This window comes from Falco cherrug, chromosome 7, assembly GCF_023634085.1.
Source record: "Falco cherrug isolate bFalChe1 chromosome 7, bFalChe1.pri, whole genome shotgun sequence".
Taxonomy (NCBI): Eukaryota; Metazoa; Chordata; class Aves; order Falconiformes; family Falconidae; genus Falco; species Falco cherrug.
The window spans coordinates 30,099,177-30,124,238 of NC_073703.1; the positions used below are offsets into that span (position 1 = coordinate 30,099,177).

The following is a 25,062-nucleotide window of genomic DNA, read 5'->3' on the forward strand; positions in this document are numbered from 1 at the left end:
AGAAGAGACCGATGTAATAGGCAAGTCTTCCTTTTAATTCCATTATTCCTGCAAAACCAGTTTTGTTTTTTAACCATGAAATGCAATGACCACAGCCACTATCAGAAAGCACTAATTTTAGAATACTGAATGTAGTTTCCAAAACTAAAACAAAAACATAATCTCAATCTTAAAAGGAAAGCTAAGCTGTTCGACTGGTAAAATACAGAATGAGAACAGCAACCTAGAGAAAGCATCAAACTGAACAGAATACTGACGATATGCACATATAGCTTTAAAGTAGAAAAGAACTAAAATAACACAGAATTGTTTGATACTGAACTCCAAATCCCAGCAACTGAAAGACAACATAAAAGAAAAAACTATAACCCAAACAAATTTGGATGGTCATCAGTATTTAAAGCTTACATAGATTTTAATGAAGTTCTTTCCACAATACAAAAACAGAGCTGACTTGGAGCAAGGAGTACTCACTTGCAAATCTGGCCTGTGTGCAGTCCCACCTCCAGCCACTGATCTCCTGTATGATTTTTGAGCAAATTTCAGAATCTATCAAATGCTTTTTCCCCAAAACTAAAATGGGAGCAATACTGTCCTTCCCACAAGCATTAAAAGAAGGTAATCCAAGCATCTTGATGGGAAACCCACTAGAACTCATATCTGTTCTTTAATGCTGACACTGCAGAAGGCTTGAGGTTAATTTTCATTTGTTTTAAAAAAGGAAAACAAAACAGAACATACACCAGGAACAAATAATCCCTAGCAAAGCACAGGAAAAGTGCAACTTTACACTAGAAGAAAATGTTGAGAAAGAAGAAATTTAGGGTTATTGATGTGTGGCAGAGTGACATTTATAAGCTCCTTGTAAATAATAAGTATTGCACGTTGAGAAAAGGAAAAATTTTACTTGAACCACATACAGGAAAAACTCCCATTCACTTCATTCTACAAAAACCAACAGAGACAGAGTTAGCTCCTAAACACTTACCTTTTCAAATTCTGAAACAAGGTCTAACTGGGATAGTTGACTTGCTAAAAGTGTGGTTTATTTATTTAAGCATGAAAGGATACGAGGAGTTCCTTCTGTCCTACACACCAGGTAGAGGCATGCAGCAATTACGTGGGTCATCTTTCTCCCCCGGGTGAGGTGTTTGCTCACAGCCATCTTGAAAAAATTAAAGGCAGTATCCAGACAATGTTGATTGAGTTGAAGCTGGTTTCCCAAGTGGTGAATCTGACGTTTCCCTAGAAAAATTAACAAGGAAAAAAAAAATTGCTTAACAAGTTTGTAGTTAATGTGATTTTGGGTTGGGGTTTTTTTGGAGTGTTTTTTTAAAAGACAAAACTGAGGGGGCGGATTTTGGATTTCATCTCCGCGTGAAATACAGTAACCTCTCAAGTTGGAGGAACTATACATCCTCAGCTTCTCAGGACAAAAAAAAGCCTTAAATGACTGCTAGAATTGAAATACATGCAATCAATGAGGTCTGGAAAATAAAACCACAAACATCAGCCCCAGAAAGGATCCAAAAATATGGCCAAGACTTCTCAGACAAAAGATCATGCCCCTCTCCCCCAACATAATTTGGCAATTGGCACTTGGTTAGCTGCAGCAATGAACTTCTGAGAGCCAGAATGGCACGTTTGACACTGACATGCAAACAGAGACATTTTGCTGCAGCTCTCCAAGAAGCAATGAAGTTTGCAGTTCTTCTGACCACAGCCAAAGCCCACCAGGAAAGAAGCTCTGCTCCAGGCATGCCCGTGACCACCACCAATGGTGCCCTTCCTTCCTCCGAACACCTGCACACCCCAGCCCCCATTTAGGGCTTGGCTGCCAGACTGTCGAGGTTAGTCTGTGGCTTCAGGAAAACAAATATGCCTTCACCCTTAAATAAAACAATTAAAAAAAAAGTGCATTTCAGATGATTCATGGCAGGAAGCAGTACAGCTGCTGGGACAGATGTGGGAAGCAAGATCCAGTCCATCCTCACAGCTCCAGCTTCAGAAGAGTGTGCTGAAAAGACAACTTAAGAAAAAGATGGGGAAGTCATGAGGAAAACAGAGCACTGAAGCTTCTCTGCATACGGGGTCAGACAGCACATCAAGAAAAATCCTTTAATTCATTGTGCTGGGCAGATGTTTCCAGTACATGTATTTACAGGAAACGTTCATCTGTTCCCTTGAGAGATGTCATGAGTGGCTTTGCTGCAGGGGGCACAGCGCCCGCCACGCGCCTCGGCCACCACTGCTCACGGACAGCCACAGCCACCACGCGATGCTCACCCCAACACCACCAGCACCTCCACAGACCACCCAGCTCGATCTTATGCAAATCCCTACACCATCATCACTAATAACATGGTACAAATGCTTAACCTCCCAACAACCTCCTGCCAAAGACATTGCTTCGATTCAGCTTTAATAAAAGGTGACTCTGGCGCGCAGCCAGGGTCAGTGAGACTCCGGCCAAGCAGGAGGTGCCACAAAGCGATAGCTTCTCCCCCCTCCACGAGTGGCAATTAGTGCACTCATCGATGGGATCTCCTTTAAGGCACATTGTTGGTCAACCAGGTGTAACCCATGTGGTTGACGAAATAACAGAGGAAGGATATATCACTTCCCACAGGAGGTATGGGTACAAAAAAATCTGGAGTAATCCAAAGCCCAAAAAGCGAACAGTTTTTCCACTGCCATCAGCAGGCCCTGGACTGGTGCTCACCAGCCCCAAATACAAACGCTACATCTTCCCAAAACTAAGACACTAACTAGCAGTCACTCTCCCCTGAATTTTATTTCCCACTCTACAACCTGTATGCTGAAGCAGAATCAAGACTTTTATGTCCCTAACAAAGAATCAGTTTGCACTCATCTGTGAGGGGAAAGAAATAATAACGCTATTAGCCTTCAGTACTGAAACTCATTTTTGCAGTGGCATCAAAGCAGCTTCCCTGAGCAACCCCTCCCCAAACAAGTCCACTCAAGAGGCCAGTGTGGATCTGTGAGGCTATAGAAAGCTGCCTCTTCCCATCACTTATTTTATCTGGTTGTATTCTGCAATGCATGGCTGCCAAGGTGAAGACACAAGGAACGGTCACCTGTAGAGATTTTGGGCAATGAGCAGCATTCCCTTTAAGACAGATGGTCCAATTCAATGTCCTCAAAGCCACAAAGGCAGCTGATAAAAAGAAACAATTTCAGCAGTTTTAAGTGTTGTCTGAATTTTGCTTTTAAGTAAAGTTTTTGCAGAGGACAGTGGCTCCTATGCCAAGGAAGAGGCACATGCTCTCCTGAATGCTTCTTGGGCTAATGGTGGAACCAGTATGCAGGGCCCACCAGGCTCCACAAGGGCCAGGGTGGTGGTGCAGAGGTGGTGCAAGAGGTGATGAGGAAGCTTCCCATGCCACCAGCACAGCAGCAGTTGATGTGGTCCTGGGCATATGCCAGAGAACAGCCCAAACGAGCTGGAGATGCAGAGTAAGAACAGCACAAGCATCCATGAGACTTCTCCCTCAGCACTCCCCTGGCCCATCCCCATCACGAGGCAATCCTTCTCCCAAGAACACCACTCTCATTCAGGACTCCACACCTCGGAGGGCACTTTAGCAACAAAATCATACCAGAACAGAAAAAAAAATAATATTGAGGAAGATATTTGGAAAATAATTTCTTTCATAAGCTATTTTTCCCACTGAGCTAGTCTCATCCCTGAACTACCATTAATATTCTTTGAGTATTTAACCTTTTCATAATTTCAAATGTTGAAATATAATTCATCATAATCCATCCTACATAAACAGTATGCTTATTTGAGTAATATATGTTTTTTTAGCTGAGTTCTTCATCCAACATCCATCTTTTAAAATGCAATTACCTTAGGGGTGACCAGTCATTGTCTACTGACAAATACCAAAGAGACCTAAGAGCACAGAAAGCTACTCGTCCACTCAGGAAATGCTATTTCTTTGAATGTTTTACTCAGTCTTCAGCAGACCAACGAAGGCTTTAAATCTGTGTGCTAGTACTCCCTCAAATGGCTTTGCAGCATTGCATCAGTCATAGTTTGTGGAAAAATAAGACAACCGTTACACTGCTGTTGATCCCCAAAACGAGCAACTTACAGCAGGACAAAAACATCTTAGAAATTATGTGCATCTTGATGACTAACTTGGTTTTTGTCCTTATCTGTGAGGAGAGAGAAAGAAATGTACTACTTATAGCATCATCCAAGATAAACATTTACATTCTGTAACCAGTCTCCTGTTTACTAAAGAAAGATCAAAAGCTTTGTTGTTCCCCCACCACCACCCCCACTCCTTAAATTTAACATGACAACAAAATTCTATTTTTCTGGTATCTTATGTAACACCAACAAAAAAATCGCTGCAAAAGTCAGCATTAGCAACTATGCCTCCAGATTTCTCCACAGGGAACACAAGTTACCTTGTGCTCCTTCTGGTTCCTTCACATATTCAAGCAGCATCTCCATTCAAGAGGTCACTCCAAGAAAAGGCTGGCATCGGCTAAATGGCTGTCGCCCCAGTACAGCAGTACCATACCAAACTGCTGTACAGTGCCCTCATCCCAGTCAGATGATGACCAAAAGTACGTAATTTTGTGACTTGCAACCTTTTCTGCTCATCTCTCTAACCTGACATTTCCAGGGCTGAAAAATGCATCTCCGTAATATTTTATTTAACTATAAATACAGCAATTTAACCTGTTGGTAACTGAAGAGCAAATGTTCATGCTTGGAGAAACTGGGCATAGTAAAATAAATGATCGAAATAAAATTCTGTATCCAATGCTCCAGTTACTGTTGACAAACACGAGCAGAGATCAAATACCCATTCATACTGCTTGTCCTCAACATGAAGAGTCCTCCTAACTGTGCCACAGTAGCCACAAACATTGCTAAGCATTCAGATACGTTCTTACGTGCTGCTCCCCCAGCAATATGGCCAGCGCAGGGAGGAGCTGCAGAGCAGCTGCAAAAGCGACAGGGCTGGGAAGATGAGCAACTCCCTCCAGCCAGCCTACAATACCGCATTATGTCTATCAGCCCTTGAACATACTCCCAACTCCCACTGCTCCTCACTAGCTGGGTGGCATTTTATAACCTTCCATTTGCTGTTTATCGCCTGACTGTCTCTATCGTTTGTCTCTAGACTACCAGCGTGGCTTCAATCAGCCCTAACGGCTGGCTAATGCCCTTTCCGCCAGTTTGACCATATGGTCCTAGTGTGCAGTGAGCTGGTTCAGCTATCTGCAAGAATGCAACAAGCCTTATGATCTCAGCCAAAACAGCAGGAATATCCAATGTTACAATGCAATTTATTAGCAATCTGCTTAATTCTGTATTCACTAGATTACATCGCAGTGTTACAAACTCAAACAAATTGAACTGCTTTACTGGATGGAAAAGAACATAACTGCCACACCTTTACACCCTGTCGTGCTCTGGGTTGCAAAACAAAACTCAGACCAGCAGCTTCTTTACTTTCTTCTCCATTTTATCCACTAGAACAGTTTTTTTAAAAGAAGTTTGAGTGGGACACTACTCCAAAAACTTGCAACTACTATCTCAGTACCATAAAGGAATATCATCTTGTGGAAGAGTCAGAAATCAGTATTGCATTTTGTCAAAATTGCTAGGCAAAAGTACAACATGCAAGACAAAATATACAGGGGTAAAACAAGTCTCTTAGTAGGTACATCTTTTATTAGTAACTTGCCGTAAGAGTTGCCTCCTTTGAGCCTTACAGGTTTTTGAGAGATCCTGGGATTATTTTTTTAAACCAAAAGAAACAGAGCCTTTAAGGTCAAAGCTTACATTTCATGCTGCCCTTGCAATTTAGTGATGGCATTAAAGTGGTGTTTAAGTACCTTGGGGAAAAGGACAAGGAACAGTGTCTTTCTAAAAAGGCAGGGAAGCTCATGAGCAAGGTTACAAAAATCCTCCCCCTCCTCTCACTGGTAAAAAAGTAAAATTATTCTCCTTTCAAAAGCAAAAGAACTGAAGTCTAGAAAACACAGAAATTTTTTGACACATAGGACACATACCAGGCAGTTCCCATTTATTTTTCAAAGGCTCATCATAGCATCAGGGTGGAGGGGGAGAGAGAGAAGCTCATGCTTCTGTAAGCAACATACAAAATCAAGTTCCCAGGCTACCAAGTAGTAAAGTTTATCACGCTCCTGAATCTGCATCTAAAAACAAAAGGCCTTTTTCAGTTTTTAGTTCCAAGCCTACTGAAAAAAAGCATTTCTACTCATCTACTCCCAGTACGCTGAAAGAGACACCGTCATCTTCTCAACTGATGCCAACCTCAGTGTTTTGAACTGGCACCTAAGACCTTAACTGACAAGTTCAGATAGGACCGCTGAATGCTACTATCCTTTTATTTCAGAAAACTTCTGTTCTTTTGATGGAGGAAACAGTGGTTATTACAAAACAAAATGTGTAGGCTAGAAATCACTATAACGAAAGTAGATTTGCAGAAAATCTTGGTAATATTAAATGCTTACACAAGAGGCAGTTGATGGCAAAACTGCAGCTTAAGTTATAAATAGGAGCAAAATAGAAAGAGGGGAAAAAAAATCAGACCCATTCTTTAAAAGCAATTTTCTTTCTTTTATGATCTCGTTACTACAGAAACATCTTGTTCTCTTCCCCTGTTCAAGAGGAATCATACTTTTTTTTGGATCTCTTAAAAGTCAGTAATGTCAAGCAGCGACAGCTATAGATTACTCTTATCTGGCTTCTGCCTGCTCATCTGCAAGCCTCCCCTCAGTTGGAGAGAGACTCTAACATTGCTATTTCCAAGTAGTACTTTTCAGTATGAAGCATAAGTTTCCAGGGAAATAACAGGCAGTACACAGCCAGAGCTTAAACGAGTTATTATGATACTAAACTGCATCATAAAAATCCAGGCATACAGATTTTCCCCCCTTTCTCCAATTTGCTTGAGGGGCCCTGGAAACTAGCACCACCTGAATCAGGCAGTAGAGTCATGTTAAAACAGCACTAATTCTGCCCACCCCCAAAAAAACCCAACACAAATATAAAGGATTGTTATGGTAACAAACACTAGATTCTATTAAAAGGAATGTTTTGGATGGGTTTTGCTTGGGTATTCATTCCCAGAATTTGAATTACTTTACTGACTGAATTTAATGTGCAGATTTTATTTTGCATTTGGAGTGAAAACCCAAATTTTATTTCTTTGAAAAGGCTCCCAAAAAAAGGGGGGGGGGGGAAGAGTACTTTTTATGTGTGGGCATCCCTGTATGCTTTGTCATATCTTTCAATTTCCACAAGTCCCAGCTCAAAGCCTGAATGAATTTCCTGCTCTTTGCTGGATGCCAGGCTTCTATGTTATTTGTATTTCAAATAAGTAAAACAAACAAACAAAGCCACAACAAGGAAAGTCCAGGAATATCAGCAGGGCTTCCTCATGAAGGCTAGTCCCAGAAACCTAATCAAGGGTAGAATCCCATGATCAAAGACAAGAAAATATTTAAAGCTCAAACAATGGGGGAAGGCAGGGAGGAAACACGCGATGGCTGCAGCGATCACACCGAGCATTTCCAGCAACACACACAATACCATGAGTGAGAAGCAGCTTTATCTCAGTGAGCCTGTAACAAAAAAGGCCAACGAACAGTAAAAGTAGCAGCACTGTAGGACATTACAGCAGTGCTGACCCAGCACAGTAAGACCTTTAATTTTATTAAGGATAGCCAAGAGTTATACCCAGCAACACCTAGTTGCCTATGAGGAAAGCGATGAACATGCTGGCCTCATTCCCATGCTTTTGCCTACTTCAGCCTAGCCTCAAATCACCACTGTCATGACCATCTAATCGTAGGTGCACCCCACATCCCCAGACCCATGCTCTTCCCCAGGATGTGTCAGCCCCAGGGCTGAGCAACCAGGGGTCCGTGCACACTCAGCCCCCCTCCAAACTGATGCATCCCCATGCCTGTGTCACCTGGCAGACCTGCTTCACGGGCTGCCCAAGGGTACCACTCTGTTCCTGCTACCTCAGCAGAGACAAACAGTTCCTGACCCTTTTTCCCTGTGATACTCCACCAGCTGCACCAGCACAACTGCTTGTGGGGACACACAGAAAACCAAATCAGTAAACTGATCCTTGTTAAAAATAATAATTAAAAAAAAAAAAAAGGCTTAATCCAGACCTGTTTACTGGAGGATTGATGCCTCCGCTTTATCTTCTTTGGGCCAGAACCAGACTATCTCAGTGCAGAGACCTGTATACAATTTCTTTGCCTGCTGACAACAATCCAGTCCCATCCATTTTGCCTCCCATGAGAGTGCCCCAACTACCAGGTGCAGCTCCCCATCTCTCCCGGTAAAGCCCTTCCATTGCATGTCAAATGTTCGCTCATCTATTCAGCTGAAGAGAAGTAGCATGCATCTTTAAGATTAATGGCTTAAAAATTCAGATAGTGGTCACTACTCCAACCACTTCTTAAATATTTGATACTAAGCTACTTTTCTTTCACCTAGAAAATCTGCTGTTAACATCTCTTCCCAGCACTTATCTGTACTTCTTTAAGTATTCATTCCCTCAAAATCGGCCCTTGTATTCCATTAATGCCAAAGCAGGCCTACAAAGCGCCCACGAAACTTCCCCCACCCCCCTCCTCAAGCACTTTTTCCATTCCCCGATTATATGATACCACTTCCACATGGACAGCCTCTTTGCATATACAGCAACTGGCCATTTAAATTAATTTGCCTTACCCACTCCAAAATATTTGGCATTGTAAGCTGTTCCTCTTTTTCCATTCAGTTCCTGGAATTCTGCTTCCCTCACAGGTGGCACTTCTACCGCTGCCATTTCATTCCCAGTATCCATTTAACTGCCACCCCCACTTCAACAACAGACTAGAAGTCATACAGTTTATTCATGGGCTGCACCTAACCTGTTACTAATCTTGCCCCATCATCCTTAACACAGTGGCTTGCTTGTTTCTCTTACCCCTGCTTATTTTTTTTTAGCCCATCTAAAGTACTTCTTGCTTGTAAAGGCCTTAATGAACTTTACTTGTCAAACTGGGAAACCACAGCCATGTGGCATTAAAGCGCAAACAATGGGGGAAGGCAGGGAGGAAACAGAGGCGATGGCTGCAGCGATCACACCGAGCATTTCCAGCAACACACACAATACCATGAGTGAGAAGCAGCTTTATCTCAGTGAGCCTGTAACAAAAAAGGCCAACGAACAGTAAAAGTAGCAATGCTGACATTAAAAAAAAAAGAAAACCTAACAAAATAAAAAAAACCAACAAAATCCCTGCCTGTTGATTCACTAGCATCGGAAGGTATTGGATCATGACAGTTTTAAGTCAAGTTAAAGCCCAAGCTGCTGCTGCAGACAAAGTTCCCACCTCCGGCACGACATTTACGCAGCCTCATGCTGGTACAGATGAGGGAACTTGCTCTGCTGAGCATCAGCCCAAGGAACAAAAAGTCAAAATTTTCATTTGGACCAGTTCCCTCATATAACTCCACAAGCAGCCTCCCAAGCCGTAACGGCAGCAGAATGAGGCTGGGGGCGAGGAGAAATGCTGTCAGCAGCAGAGTACATGTGGATCGACTTAAAGCAAATGTGAGACTGCGGCCTAAACGGGTCAAAGAGACATACACACTATCCCTGCGCCTCCTCCTGCTTCCCTGCTACTGCTCCCAGCCCTCGCCACTCCTCTCACACAAGTGAGCTTACACAAAAGTCTGACTTATCACAGTTTAAATAAATGCTAACGGGTTCATTAGTTGTTTGTATATTAGAATGCTTCACTTCAGGTTGTGTAAGATTAACTTTAGAAGCAAGCAAGTACAGACTTATCTATATCCAAAAGTTTTAACCGAATTTTTTACTCATGCAAGATTTGCAGCTGTTTCAAAGTCAAAACAGCTGGAAAGCTGCACTACTGGCAAGAACTGATTAATGTAGCATAACCTTTATCTATCTGACATTAGCAGAATTAGAAAGAAAAATCTGAGACCCCAAGAACTTTTAGGTAGTAGTAGCTTTTGAGCACTCAAGATTTCCTTCTGAAAGCACCATCAGTTAGGCTTTGCTTTAATCTTCCTCTGTTTTGTTTGGGCAGTGATTTATTTTTTTTAATTACATTTTAAGTGACAGTTATTCTTAGAGATTTTTCTGTATCTATATACACATAAAGCTTTTTCCCCCGCACTTATCAATTACCAATTGTTACTCCTGTCACAACAAGAAATGAAACATTTCTACTGTCACACAGCATTACTGCTGATCTAAGCACTACCTTCAAGCATCCAAACCTATTTCTACATCACTGCAAGAAAAAAAAATTGTTCATGACATAATCTGACAGTTTTTAAAAGATCACTTTTTAAAAGTTTAAAAAAACCATAATTCTAGCATTATGAGAAAGATCAGAATTTGTTTCAAATCTACAAAGCAAAAAGCATTTAACATGCACTCTCATCAATCTACACAGCTAGAAAAATTGAAGACTACAGTGCAATATAGGAGAAAATTCTGTTGCCTATTGGTAAGAGTTATCAAAATCTTTAAAATAAAACAAAAATGAAGACTGAATATAAAAGGATCCATCGCTGCAATGAAAAACTTTACAGCATATAAACTGGTGCTGTGCTACCGCTCACTGACAGCAAGTTCTAGCACCTTCCCCACAGACACAGGCTTTTGCAAGGCAAAGAAGAGTAAAAACTGAGAGCAGCCATTTTTCAGTCTTGTGGACACCACAGAAGCAGACAGCAGGCCCAGAAGTCAAAGTGCTTCGCACGGATGAGGAGGATGGAGGAACTAAAGGTATCCCCTGGCCAGAGCTGCCACTGAGGCCAAGAGGACAGGGACAAGAACAGAAGTAATTGTTACTGCAGCTGAACAATTACCATTCTCAGCTGCACTGCAGCAACTATTAGCTTAGGTCACACATACTAAATTTGTTTAAAAAATAATAAAACAGCATCTTCCTGTTTAGTCCACCTTCCCCACTATAAAAGCCAGTCCAGCCTTTCCCTTTTCCTGCCAAGAGGGTACTGCACATTTCTGTGAACCCTCCCTACTTCCCAGGTCCATCTTTAATGCTTACCTTTTAAAACATGTCTGAGAAATTACCTGTTCTCAGACACATGCAGAACAATTTTCCTCCCCTAGAGTTTAGCCCTGCTCCTCTGCACACCAGTTGTTCTGGTCAAAATACAACTGTTAGTGGTAAGTTATTTCCACTCTCCATCATCCAAGTGTGTAGGCAGGAAAGACCTTACTGACAGACTAATACCCACTCTGCTCTCAACCCATACTCGACTTCAGGTTGCTGCTGCTTCCTCAGGACTGAAAAAAAGCCTGTGAGCCCAAAGCTACTTCGGGCTCTGGTTGTGGAGGTGGTTGGGGGTTTTGTTTCTTTTCTTTCCTTCCTTTCCCCTTTAATTCTACATGCAGATCTAATGAAGGGCACCCTCTCCCCATCCAGACCTTACCCAACTGGCAATCAAAGAACATGTACAACACACTCATTCCAAAAGTAGAAATTTCATAGGTGTCAACTAATTGGCAAATTTCTTTATGAGAAGGGAGAAAGCATGAAGGGCAAAAAGAATGCAGAGAGAAGTAGTTGAGGGGGGTGAAGAAAAAGAAGCAGTTATTAAAGATATCAAAGGGATAAGAGATAAAACTTGATCTAAAAATGGAAGCAGAAAGAGAGAAGTAGTGAAATCAAGCTGGGAAAGGCACAAAGCCATTACAAAAGCAAGCAAGATTGTATTAGGTTAATACTTATTTAAGGTACTTTTATATGAAGCTGACAAGAGCGGTCAAATACTTCTTCCTTTATACAAGAGGGATAAGAAACCTGGCAGTTTGGTAAGACAGCATCAATCTATCCAGGCTGCAGCTACAGAATGATATTCTGCCCTTAAGTCTGTCCCTGGCAGCCGAGTCCATCAGCTATAGCTAACAAGAAAGGAGTATAAATCTGAGGGGGCTGCTCTCCTTTACCACTACAAAAGGCCCGTTTAGATCAGTTACACCTACCCCTGAAAATTTTATCTGTATGCTGCCCCTAGATGATGAAAGAAGTTATGGACAGTGCTTCAGCCTCAACTTGGCATTTCCTTCCGTTTTAAACTAAACATAAATGAAGGTTGCCACAAATCTCAGCTAAACAATGTAGTGAATCAGCGATGCTATTTATCAAGCCAGTCTCTTAGTGCTATCTGCTTTGGTTTGGAGTTGAAAGGAGATTTAGGTTTAAAGAGAGAATGAACATATTTCAGGAACAGCCTTATATTTCTTTAAACAGTAACATTTATAAAAGTCAGATGTATAGACTATTCTAGTAAAAACTTAGAATTACAATGCCATCTATGTATTTCTATAGAGCCAACGTGGCCCTCAGATATTATTCAATTACGCCAAATATTTTCTATCTGCATGTTTGTGATCCATTTATATGAAGCCACCCTTTACATACGGGACGTCATCAGCAACTGTTTCAGGAGAAGAAAATTCTCACTAGACTTCATTCTCCTCTTCAGGAACCCTGATCTGCCTAGAATTAAAGATGGAGAGCACAGAAGAAAAATTGGGGGTGGGTGCTTAAAGACCCAGAGATTGAACTTAAAGCTTTCACCAAATTATCAAACATGATTTGTTAAGAGCAGAAGGCCCCTAGATTTCTTGAAGACAATGGAAGATTAAGCTATAAATAGATACAAGCATGAGTTCATGCCTAAGGACTAATAACATGAAATTAAAGGAAAATATAAGCAGCATGTTAACGGGAACTTACCACAAAACTCATTGGACCTCATAACAGTTTCCCAAGGGAACTGATGGAAACTCCCACTGCTTGGAACATATGAATCCACAAGGAGCAAAACAGATGAAAAATGCGTGATGCAGAGTGATCCCATTTAAGACAAATGGGCTACAATGATTTACTATGTTAAAGTAAGTTCTTCTGCTTTTGCAAAACTGTAAGCTTAAGAGAAAAGCCTCTTTGCAGACAGAATCATTCTGTATCCTGAGTGTACAGAACGGGGCAAAAAATCCCCCCACCCTTTCCTCCCCAAATTGCTGACTCTCCTGACTCAGTCCACAGCTTTCCAGCCTGCTCAGTTTGGCAGCAGAACAATGCAGACCCAATGTCCATCAAACCATCCTGACCCAAACAGCAAAGATCCACCTGCTCAGGTTCCTGCCTCTTAGATTCCGCACCCCACCCCACCCCCACCCCCCGCCCCGTAGTCACCACTCCATTCTAGTTTTTCTAAATTAAATATTGTATTAACAACACGCCCCACAAAAAGTCTCAAAACTTGTTCATGTAACAAAGAATCAGAAATTTTGTCCATAACCAATTCTTTAGATACCAACTTTCTTTGCTCTTCTAGACAATTCACTTGCCTCTAGTGTGCCAGTTAGTAAGTTAAAAGAATGTTTTGGGTAAGCACATTTACATTTTCCTGTTCTTTATGTGCTCAACCTCAAAGATCAATTACAACAGGGTTTTTTCTGTGCAGTATGACTCTAAGATAGGATGTGAGATCATCCATTAAACATACATACCCAAGACTAGACGTATTATTAATTCATTTTCCCCTAGGTAATATGGCATGGTGAAAAATAGCTACCAGAGAACGTACTGACTAAAGACTTAAACAGAAATCAGTGGATTTATGTGATGATTGCTATGCAGCAATGTAACAGATCTCATTAAGACAGACATGGATTCTTCTCCCCTGATATTGTCACTGCTCCTACAGAGTAGACACTGATATTCAACACAAGAGTATTGATTGCAACATACCCCAGAAATAGTTCTTACACTAGTTGTGAGAATGATCTATACGAATTTAATATTGCCTGAGTCTGACTACAGACAGGTCTCAACTTTATAGCATTTTTCTGATTGGTGACAGTATTTGGAAAATTTCTTTTTTAAAATAAGTTGGCTATAAATCAGTTCGGCAGGTGCTGTAAAAACCAAAATGAGTTTTTACTGTTGTCCTCTTTGACTTTGTGAAGCTGCAATGAAGGAAGCTGCCCTAAGGAATCGCATAACATCAGCATCACCTTGGACCTAACACACTGCTTTGGTAGGGTCCATACAGTAAAGTCTATTTAGTGACCTCTTTTAAGATCCAAAAGAATAAGCAAACACTTCTATCAATTGCCAGCCTCAGACCTGTTTATGCTACAAGCCGTTCCTCACTGAAGGCCTCAGAAGTCCTACTGCTACATTAATGAACCTCAAGGACCATGTTTTTCCTCCACAAAATGATCACTGGCCCTTCCTGCCTTCTACCTTTTGTATTTTACTCTAGAGTATTAGGATATGTAGATAGGCAGATGAAATTCTGCCTAGCTTTGTGCAAAATAACCTTACATCCACATATCCATGGCACTGGCTGCTATAATAGCAACAGGACACACTCAAGTTAATAGTTCTGTATCCTACATTACCATAGAAGTAGTATAGGTGCCACTTTGTTTAATCCAGCTTTAATTATCACAAGCATTCAACTCCTAATGAAAGTCATGCTTTTATAGATGGGAAGCTGAACTCGGCAGAACTAAACATTTCTGAGAGCCCAGAATCAATTGTGGTTTTAACTTCTGGTAACTGTGCCTCTTATAGTTTTGAAATCACAGCACTCAAACTTCAACAACATTTTGTTCCAAGTGGCTGTTGTTATGTTGTCTCCCTTTTATGCTTGCTACAGACTGAATCAGGAATGGATATCTGACATAAGGATCCTTCTTCTCAGCTTCATAGTGAGCGAGTGTGCCTGGAGGAGACTGAAAAACACCCACAGCTCCCCGTGTTGAACCACAGAGGCAGGTGGCAGTCCTTCACTTCTGCGAGATGCAAAGGAAACAGCATCTCCAAATGTACTCTTTGAAGACGGTGATTTTTGTTTCCATGTATACCGTTGACAGTCCTTTATGCTCATCTTTATCTTTTGCTGAAGTTTTCTTAGGATTATGTTTGGTACTTAATATTCAGTGTCACCATAATCCCACAACTTGACTTTTCTGGTGTGATAAATCAATGTTTCTGAGAAATCCCAAACAACATCAAAGCTTTTTCTTCTCTGTGTCAAACACCTTCATCAACATCAAGCTTCCTTTTCTTCTTAAAGCTGGTATCAAACACTGCAATGATCTTGAAATGAAATCTGTTGTATATGCCAGAGAGATAAAGAGCAGAGTTGGGAGGAAGCAAAACTACCCACACTACAGCAGACAAACTGCCTAGCCAATGGTGAAAAGTGTGTGTAAGAACCACTATAATCCTTCAAAAAGAACATTATTTCTATTCCCAGTTCTCCAGGATCTGAAATAGGGTGCAAACTACCCTTGAGGAGACCATCTACCATCAATGCATGGTAGACTCACCATGGATAAAGAATGGAAAGAGACAGAAGTGTGTTTATGATCCACAGGATGTCTAACAACATCATTTTGACCAAAGCTACAGATTCCCATTTACTCCCAAGAAAGAAGCTGGCAGTAAGCAAGAGTTAACTTTTAGTATAGGGCCAGCTGGAATAACACAGACCACTCAGACAACAAATGTCACCTCACAAGCACCCTGGATTTCTTCCAAAGATCACTTGAAAAGTGGTATTCTTTCTTGATACACTCAAGGACTGATTCTACTTGCACCAGCAGCGGTACTTTTTTCTTTTTTCCTAGTGCATGTTAGGAACTATAGGTTCTAAATCTATTTTGAGATTATTTTGAAGAGTCTCAAGATACACGTTTTCCCGCAGTAGCACTATGCAAGCTTGTAAATTATTTTCCATGTATTTAAGCTTAAAAGACAGATTTCATGCAGCTAAAAATGTCAGATTACTTCCCCACCTCAAGAAAGAAGCCTTTAGATATAAAAATATTTGTTTTAAGGTGGAAAACTACTGTATTTGCAGAGCTATTCACCCATATTAGTACTGTTATGAAATCACAATATTTCAGCTGACATGCAATAATTTTATTTCTAGCTATTTCCCTGAGCTTACAGAGCTTTCACGGCGAGGGAAGTAAGCAAACATAACACCTGCTTGGATTTGGCAAGCTGCATGGGGCTCAGAATAATAAGGCAAACCCTCTAAAATCCCCCTCATTTACAGATGCCAATTTGCTGATGATAGGAAGATAGCTGTGCTCACCTTTGGAAATGAGGATGAATTTGGATTAGCAAATACTGCAGATTAATCTCACATTTAAAACGGAGGCTGGTATACTTAGAGAGGGGTGAATGATAAACTAAGAGCTATTACTGATTTACTGCTTTTTCATATGAAGTCTGCTTTCTTCCCTTCACTCCACAGCAAACCTAGGGTAAGAAGCAGGAGAGAACACATGAAAACCTCAGCCTGAAGACTAGGTACAACTGGAGAAGCTACAGCTGTATTTTTCATCAGTTTTATTTTATAAGAGCATTTTTCTAATCTTTTAGTGATTAGGAGAAGTCTGCTTTCTTTTATAACAGATCAGGTAAAATAGCAGAGGATGACCTTACCAGAGAGAATTGAAAGGGGAAATCTGACATCCCACATCCATCCCACCACCACCCCTTGCACCAGCTCCCAATGCTCTTCAGATTTTGTGCTGAGCCACAAACCAAGGAAAAAAGAAAAAGCCGTTTTCTACAGGCATCAGCTAGAGCAAGGAAGAAAAGTGAGACAAGCACTGGCAAGAAGTACAGCAGCAAGCCTTGAGAGCAGTGCATTGGTAGCAGGCAACTCCTCCGATTTGTCTAAGATGCTACAAAGAGCTTGGAAGAAGTTTACAGCTGTCCATCTACTTCCTCAAAACATGCAGTATACATATTCCATAAGCAAAGGCATCAATCTCCTAACCTGATTCAGAAAGTAGCTTTTCCTATGCAAATGGATTTCTATGCATCCATCTAAGCTTGCATGTATACGTGCACGCATGCCTAGTGGAACCAGAAATGCCGTTCTGCGTCAAGTGGCTCCACAAAACCCTGAAATTAAGTGCAAGGATGACTACTAAGGATGATGACCCACGCTTCAGCACGCATGCTACCCCATGAGAGTGTGGCTGGAGACTCTCCAGTGTTTGTGTCTCCCTTTTAGGCAAGATAATGTGATGCTTTCTAAAATGGAAGAACATGGAAGATGGCTGTGTCTTATATGTCAATTTTACAAGGACAGGAAACAATCTTCGGGTTCAGCATGTTCTATACTGTTATCAAAAAACCCACCACTCTGACCAGACATAATGACTAGTGTCTGGAGAGCAACCTGTTCTCAGAAATTCAACCTAAATGGCTACAAAGCAAAATGCAAACTACTGAACCTTATACAGCTCCCTCTGCAGCGATACTAAGTTCATGATTCCTACTGCAAAAATGCATGGAATGCTTTCCCTGAACATCGATTTATAAAACCGATCAAATATATCTAAGGTAAAATGTAAATACGATTCATATACATTCTCTCTAATGAATGACAAACATACAGGAAAGCATGAGGGTCTAATGCACACAAATCCAGCTCTGTACATACCCCCAGAATCAAACTATGATCCTAAAATGCCTTCTTAATATTATGCAATTCATAATATACTACCCAAAAGTATCATTACTATCTGTGTGGGTTTAGAGCACATAGAAGAAAGATGTATATTTTAAAAAAGCGATTTCTAATTTATTTTATTAAAAAACAATTTATATGCTTATTAGCACAATATAATTTTGTAGGGATTCACACATTTGAATATGATCAGCCACTTGTTTTGTTGCATTCAGTGTTACCAATCTGTCTTTGAAGAAAGATCCATGTTTGATTTTTCTATTGTTCAAACTTAAGAGAAGCCTCTTTGGATTGAAAATGCAGGAATCCTCTGAACTGACTTTTAAACAATTAAGCAATTAACTACTTTTTCACTTAATTTATGCTGTGTTTGTTTGGGACAGCTTTGTTGTAACAGCGTGAAGGCTTTAAATCAGGCTATTAAAACCAGACTTGTAGGTAGATATTTGGGATCCCAAATAGTAATGCCAAGCAAATACAGCTCCCACGGACATTCAGACTCGGTCTAAACAGCACAGCTCAAAACCAGGTTGAAGCATGCTGAACCCAACTCCTTGCCACACTGCTGGCAGTCCTTACCCACACTGGAGCCTGGGTTCGAGGAGACCAGGCCGTACTTCTGTCTGCTTTGTAAGCATCACTTGCTTATAATTGTTATTAGAAAACAAAGTAAAAAAAAAAAATCACTACGCAGGAAAAAATTCAATTCATTTTTCAGGTGTTACATTCTCAGTGTAAGAAGTTACATCTAAATGATAGCAATAATAATGCCTTCAGGAGAGGTATGCTTCTGGTAACTCTTCCCCCCCTCCCTCAATTACTTAAAACCTCCTTCACTTCTACCTACATGGTTGGCAGTACTTAGGTTTAGTCTACGCAGACTCATACTTGGCTGTCTTTATTGTCCAAAATGATTCAATTATTGGGGGGGGGGGGGGGGGAAGGAGAGAGGCGGGAGCAGGGTGGAAATCTTCATCAAAAGGAACAGTTTGCAACTTTAAACTCATGATTTCCCATTCCATGGTTTATCCATAAATAGCCAGTCTGCAAAGCCTTAGGAAAAAAGCAGCTTTCTTTACAACTCTAATTACCGTACAACTGTAGAGGGACATTTTTTTAAATTCTTATTTTTTGCTATATTTTTATATGTATGATCTAAAGTTTTTCTAAATAAGAGGAATAGCATTACGCTTATTGAAGACATTACATAGAAGTTGTGTTTTAGGAGCTTGGAGTTGTTTGGGGTTTTGGGTTGTTGTTTTTTTTTTTTTAAAAGAGCCTCTTTCCACAGCAGGCTGGAGTTCTTGCCCTTCAAAACTCACAAGGTTAAATTTAGTGTCATTCATGAAACAGATTATGTTCAGTTTATGAGGAGACATCACGCTTCAACCTTCCCCCTTTGATAAAACATGCAGAACCTGAATGTTATCCTCCTTCATTACTTAATGCAAGCCTTCATAAAATCACCCAAGAAGGAATCACATAGGCTACAGCCCAGATATGGTCCCACACACCTGGCCTCCAACCTCCTAAATTATCCCATATAGTTTATGAACATCTCTGATGTAAAAATGGTATGTGCAGCAAATTTCACTCTGAGCAACTAGCAGAAGAGCAAACCCAAAATCTTCAGGAAAAGCTCTGCTTTAAAGACGTGACTAAATAAAGAAATTTTCTCTCTCACCACTCCTCCCATGAAATTACAGTTGAATAACTATGACAATGGCAGAATTTAAACTTACTTTGAAAAACCGTTTTAAGCAGTAACAGCACCACCTGGTGATTGTAGCCATGCAGTATTTTTAAGGCATCCACTATAGAACAGATTTTAGATTCTGCTAGTGAATAATTTGGCATTTTTTCCATTAAAAACACATGCAATTTCTACCAGTGAATAGTAACATTTTGTGATTCTGTTGCAAAACAAATCCAACCCCTCAGAGCAAGCATCAGCCGACTTCCACCAGTAAGTGTCAAAAGCTCTTGACAGCAACAGCCAATTTAGTAAAATGCAGTAACTGGTTCAAATTTTTTAACATACTAGGTTAATGACTGTTTAGAGGTTTGGTGTTTGGTTTATGGTTCATACAGATGGAAAGGCCGCCTCGGAAAGAGTCAGGCCTAGGTTATTAAAAACACTTGAAAAATCAAACTAGATGTCACGTGTGCTGTATATTCTGAATAGATTAATACATAAACAGAATTAGCATTTTGGTCCTAACACATTAAGAATTGTATCACAGAACATCTAACACACATTGCTGGAAAAATCCTTAGGGATCCTGAAATGAAAAAGTACTCCCTGAAGACGTCGCAAGCGACAAGAATTCTATTAGAGTTAAGCATTTCTTCTTCACCACTCCTTTTTAAGTTGCGACTAAATTAGCACAGCCTGCACACTCCAGGGTGTGTGCTGGGAGGAGGGAAGGGGAGAAAACGGAAGATAGAAAGGCCTGAGGCACTTCAAGCAGAGAGCATCCATCTGCTAGCAGCAGTCAATGAACAGAACATTTCTAAAAAGCTTCCCACGCATATTAAGCCAAGCCAAAAGAACAGAAAACACCTTCCTTCGCTCTGACTGTGCAGGACTGAACGTAACAGGACAATGGGTTATAAATACATATTTGTGAAAAAAAAAAAATTAAAAAAAATGAGAGAAGAGCTCACAACACAGCCCTGCGTTCAGACTCTCCTGCTGCAAAGCTGGTTTAAGAGGCTCCTGCTCATCTCTACATCATCCATTCAGTGGTGGCATGTGGAGGAGTAAAATGATCAAAGGGAAACAGAAAAAAAAAAGAAAAAAAAAAAAAGAAAAAAAGGCTGGTACTGCTTGGGTGTGGCTTGCTTTTTTTTTTTCTGTTCCAGTAAACAGATGCATTGCCCGAGCTAAGACCCGGATATTTGTATAAGGGGAATGGGAAAGGGCAGCTGAGGACTGGGAAATGCCAGGATCAAACTGGCTTTGCTGTTAGAAATGCTGATGGTGGAACTGGACTCCAGAGCTGCAGCCCTATGAGACTGTTGCCTCTGATGGCAATACCACTCAAAGGAGTTCCTGATCCTTTACATAGCATCTCATTTTCCACCCACGCACCACAGCACGTCAGCTCTCTGGGCTGACACAGCTACTACCTACTGGGAGCGCAGCAAATCCAGCACAGCAATCACCAAGGCCCAAAATAAACCTTAATGTGTGCACAGAGTTGCTCTGGTTCAGGCTGGGACCAGGGTTTGTTTTTGAGGGGGTTTTTGCTTTCCTTTTTTCAGCAGGGGCTTGACATATGACAGCCTGCTAATAAATTTGCTGGTGTGGCTGTACCAGACACAGGACGACCCTCCCACCAAACATATTTCACACCTAGTACAGAACCCTGTAGTTTCTGTTCATACGTATTCAATATCCAGACTTACATTTGGGCATTCCAGCGGTATACTGTATTTGCCTGGGAAAGGCTGCTCTAGCAGTGGCATTGAACAGGAGCCAAAGTCTTTGCCTGAGTGACTTTTGAATAGCACGTGCAATGGCAGTGCTTGTCCATCTGGGAGGATGTTATCACACAACTGGGAAAACAACAAGGACAATCAAAGCTCCACATGCACTTCTGCACAAGGCATGAGGTGATAGCATTGTGAAGAAGCATCACCACGTGTGCTGCTCTGATACCGCTCCCTCAGCCACCCTGGATGCCTATGACAGATACTGTGCCAGATGCAGGGCTGTAACACCACCAGCCAGACCGTAGCAGGAATACAACATGCCTGCACACCCTGTCACGAACACTTTTAAGCTGATGTCCCCTGTATCCCACATCAACTGATGCATGCTTGGTTCCTCCAAGACCATCAGCCATGATGAGATGAAAGCAGCTTGGAAGAACCACAGCTAACTCATGTCCAGCTGCAAAGTACAGGTGAAATGTGTACAAGTGTGTCTACAAGAACACAAGCAAATAAATCATAGTCTTCCTTATAAAAACAGCATACACAAGCACTGAATTTTTGCTTATTTGTTAATCCTATAGACTCTCCATTTAATGCTGTGACCATTATTTAAGAAAAGCCATCTTCCAAGAGAACCGAAATAGCTCCACCAGCAAATCACACTTGCAGACCCTCAGGCTTAGGGAATGCTTCCCTGCACTATCATATCACAAGCTATCCAATTTATTTCGTAAAGCAAAACAAGAAGGCACTTTCAACACATGAAAAGGAAACCAGGTGCTATCAAAGAACACAGCATTAAAAAGCAACAACATTCTCCCTCTCAGGTTTTGAACCATAGTGCCTGTGAAATGACACAAACACTTCAAAACTTACGTTTGAATGTTTAAAACAGTCCTATGCCATATAAGTGGCACACATTTTCCATTATGAAAAAAAAAAGAGCAGCAGCTACGTGGAACTTCAACCAAAGCTATGTTACCTGAAGTATATTTCGAGTTTATCTAACAACATTCAAAAGCTAAAATGGTTTAATGCAGAAGCTTGTTAGAAGCAGCAGATTACTAGCACAGAATTTTATAGGCATTACTACAGGGGGTGGAAAGATGAGAGAGGCAGTTGCCTATTTTCTGCCACGCTGCATAAGGAGGAAGATAGTCCTATTAATATCCAAGTACATCCCCTTGCAAATGATACTCAAAAAGCAAATGTTTTAAAAAAACATTAGCCTACTAGGTAAACTGTCTTTAAGGAATGCTCTCAAGAGAAATGACAGGTTCCAAGTACCTACACAAGGCTATAGGAAGATAAATCTCCATCAGTGAATTCCACAAACGCGATATACTTTGTCCTACTCTGTCACATTGAAATTGTCAAAGTTAACAAGGAGAAAATTTAAGTTAACAGAGGCCAAAACTTAAATATCCACACAATAAATTTCGCAGGCATGCAGAATTTTAAAATGTATTTCTTTTTTTATTTGTCAAAATGAAGCAGAGATTTGTGCTTCCCTGGCACAACAGTTTTCTGGCCCACAGCCAACTAATAAACTAAGAGACAGAACAGACAGGAGAGGAGACAGAGCAAAGGAAATCATGAAAGACACCTTTAACTAACATGAAAGACACCAGTCAAACAGGTCAATTCAAAGCAGCTGAACACGCAAATATTCTTTGTTATTAGTTAAGGCAACACAAGTTGTCTGTTAACTCACTTAAGACCTCAGTTTTGTTTTTTTTTCAACTTCAAGGCCAATCTTCAAAATTAAAAGAAAAAGGTAACAACAGAGATCGTGCTGAGTCCACATACAGACTGAACACACACCTTCAAGGAATTTTAGAAGTGCATTTTCTAATTTTTCCCTTTTCTGGCTAAGCAAACACAGGAACAGAATAAGACAGACCATCAAAGCTTGACTCAGGTATTTCAGCTGAGTGGAATGCGGTGCTCAAAGTTTTACATCAGTTGTCCATCAGTCTCTTGGCAAAATCCTACCATTAGTTTTTATTTTTATTTTATATTTTATACCTGCACTCTTTACTTAAAGGAACCTAGACCCTATTCATTATAACTATAACAGATCTCATTAAAGGAGACATCAATTCTTCTCCCTTGATACTGTCATTATAAGGAGAAGCAGCTCATCAAAAGCATCTCCAAGACAGGTTACTTTTTATGTCATTCCCTATCAAAACAGAAAGATGGCAAAGGCTTAAGACAATAAAAATTTTCAAACCTGAACTCAATAAGAACTAATTAATCAATGCATAACCAAATGGTTGTCCCAGATCAGCTGATGAACTGGTCTCTTAACAAAGATAACTGGAGATCATTAAGCAGAGGGTCTCATTAGCCACCTGAGAAAGAAGAGATTCTCCATGTGCTGAAGGAGAGGCTACAGTACCAGAAGGATCCCTGCTTCCTCAGATGCCTCTGAATCAAACTCCACGGGTCCCCAAGTCTAACAGGGAAACAGGAATACATTCTGCTGCTATTTTTAACCAGCATATGTTCTTCTAAGAATTTTGATAAAGACTGGCGTTTCTGCCTCTGAGGGTTTTTTTTGTTTGTTTGTTTTTCTTAAATAAGCAGTTTCTGTGTCTCTTCAAGTCTTTGGTGATTAGTGAAGTTGCCTGCAAAGCCTGAAAGCTGAAGTTCTGAGAAAGGTGCGTAAGCTATTGAGACACCCTGAAAGTCAGCCATCAGGGACACCAGCATCTAAGTTGTGGCTTATGCTTCTGTGACTTACCAGAACCTGCGTCAAAGCAGCGGACCAGGAAAGCCCATACCTACTGACACTCAAGCAAGCCTCAGAAGCACAGAGGTCCAGGAAGCTGGAACACGCACACTAACACCAGGAAAGTTTTCTGTTGAACTGTTACGTGGCAAGTAACAGTGATCACAGACATGAAAGGGCAAACAGGTTGGGAAAATACCATTCCTTTTAAAAATTCTGTGATGAAGACATTAAGCTACCAAAGATTTAACATCCTGGGTCACAACTTTTCTGTCTTCCTGGCTCTGGAGCTGTTCTGATCAGAAAGGAAGAGCAATGAAAGTCACGAGACACTTGTGCAAGAAATAAATACGTGAGTGTCACAGCTAGGACACATCCACATTTTAGCAGATGCTGGAAAAGATGGATCTACAAAACAGGAGAAGGGAAAGCTGCAAGTGGCCTCAAAAGGAGGAAGACTGAACTTGTTAACACGCAAAAGAGCAGAGCAGTGAGATGCAATTCAGTAGTTCAGTTTTGGCCATGTTAAGTCTGTGTCAACAGGGGATACACAAACAAAACCAAAAGCCTTAAATCCATCACCCTTATCTTCAGAGATGAGCATCTGAGCTTAGTCAATCTAGACTTCCTTTCATTGAGGAAGAGAAACAGACGCTTAAGAGAATGAGTCATTTGACTTCCCTTCCGATAAAATTAATCACACCCTAAGTCTGTCTGCCTCTGTGCTGAGACCCTGAAAGTAGTTCAGGACTATGAGCTCACACAGACATCTAAACTTTGTTTGCCACTCAAGCTGAAGCCATAACATGGGACTAGATGGAACAGGTATGCTGAGAATGAAGAAGTTTACCAAAGGAAAATGTTGCACTTGAAACAACTAACCAACCAAAAAAACCACCAAAATACACCCACACACAAAAAACCATGGACTATCATCCCAAATGAAAAGGGGAAGATGCCCCTTACCCTTCCTCAAGGAGAAATGGAGAAAGTGAACACATCAAATGGAAAGATGAAGGAAATGAATGAGACAAATTGCTAATGACAACAAAGGACTCTTAAGTAGACAGATCAAAGTGGGTAAAACTGAAGCAATGGTCTGGCTAGAAGAAGTAGTCTTTCAAAGCCTTACTGACTAAAGAAATTTAGGAGGATACAAGAAAAAAACAGAAGAGGAAAATTTTAAGCACTGGTTGGTTTAAAAGACAAGACAAGAAACCCCAGTGGGGTACTAACTGAAGGCGGAGATGAAAGGATTAAGATTAGCTTCCATCTCAAC

The 25,062-nt window shown here is 40.9% G+C and overlaps 1 protein-coding gene across 3 annotated transcripts in view; it reads right to left on the reverse strand.

Moving 5' to 3' along the window:
• The window catches only part of BRF1 (BRF1 RNA polymerase III transcription initiation factor subunit), a 175,639-nt gene that overhangs the window by 129,371 nt on the left and 21,206 nt on the right, over nucleotides 1-25,062 (reverse strand). The window contains exon 3 of one of the 3 annotated variants that reach the window (XM_055715148.1): nucleotides 1,072-1,245. In XM_055715148.1, the coding sequence (XP_055571123.1) occupies nucleotides 1,072-1,165 (94 nt within the window). In that variant the 5' untranslated portion in view covers nucleotides 1,166-1,245. Of the gene's footprint in view, nucleotides 1-474; nucleotides 1,048-1,071; nucleotides 1,246-25,062 lie in introns of those variants that run through there. The other 2 variants (XM_014278464.3, XM_055715149.1) reach the window with 2 other exon arrangements.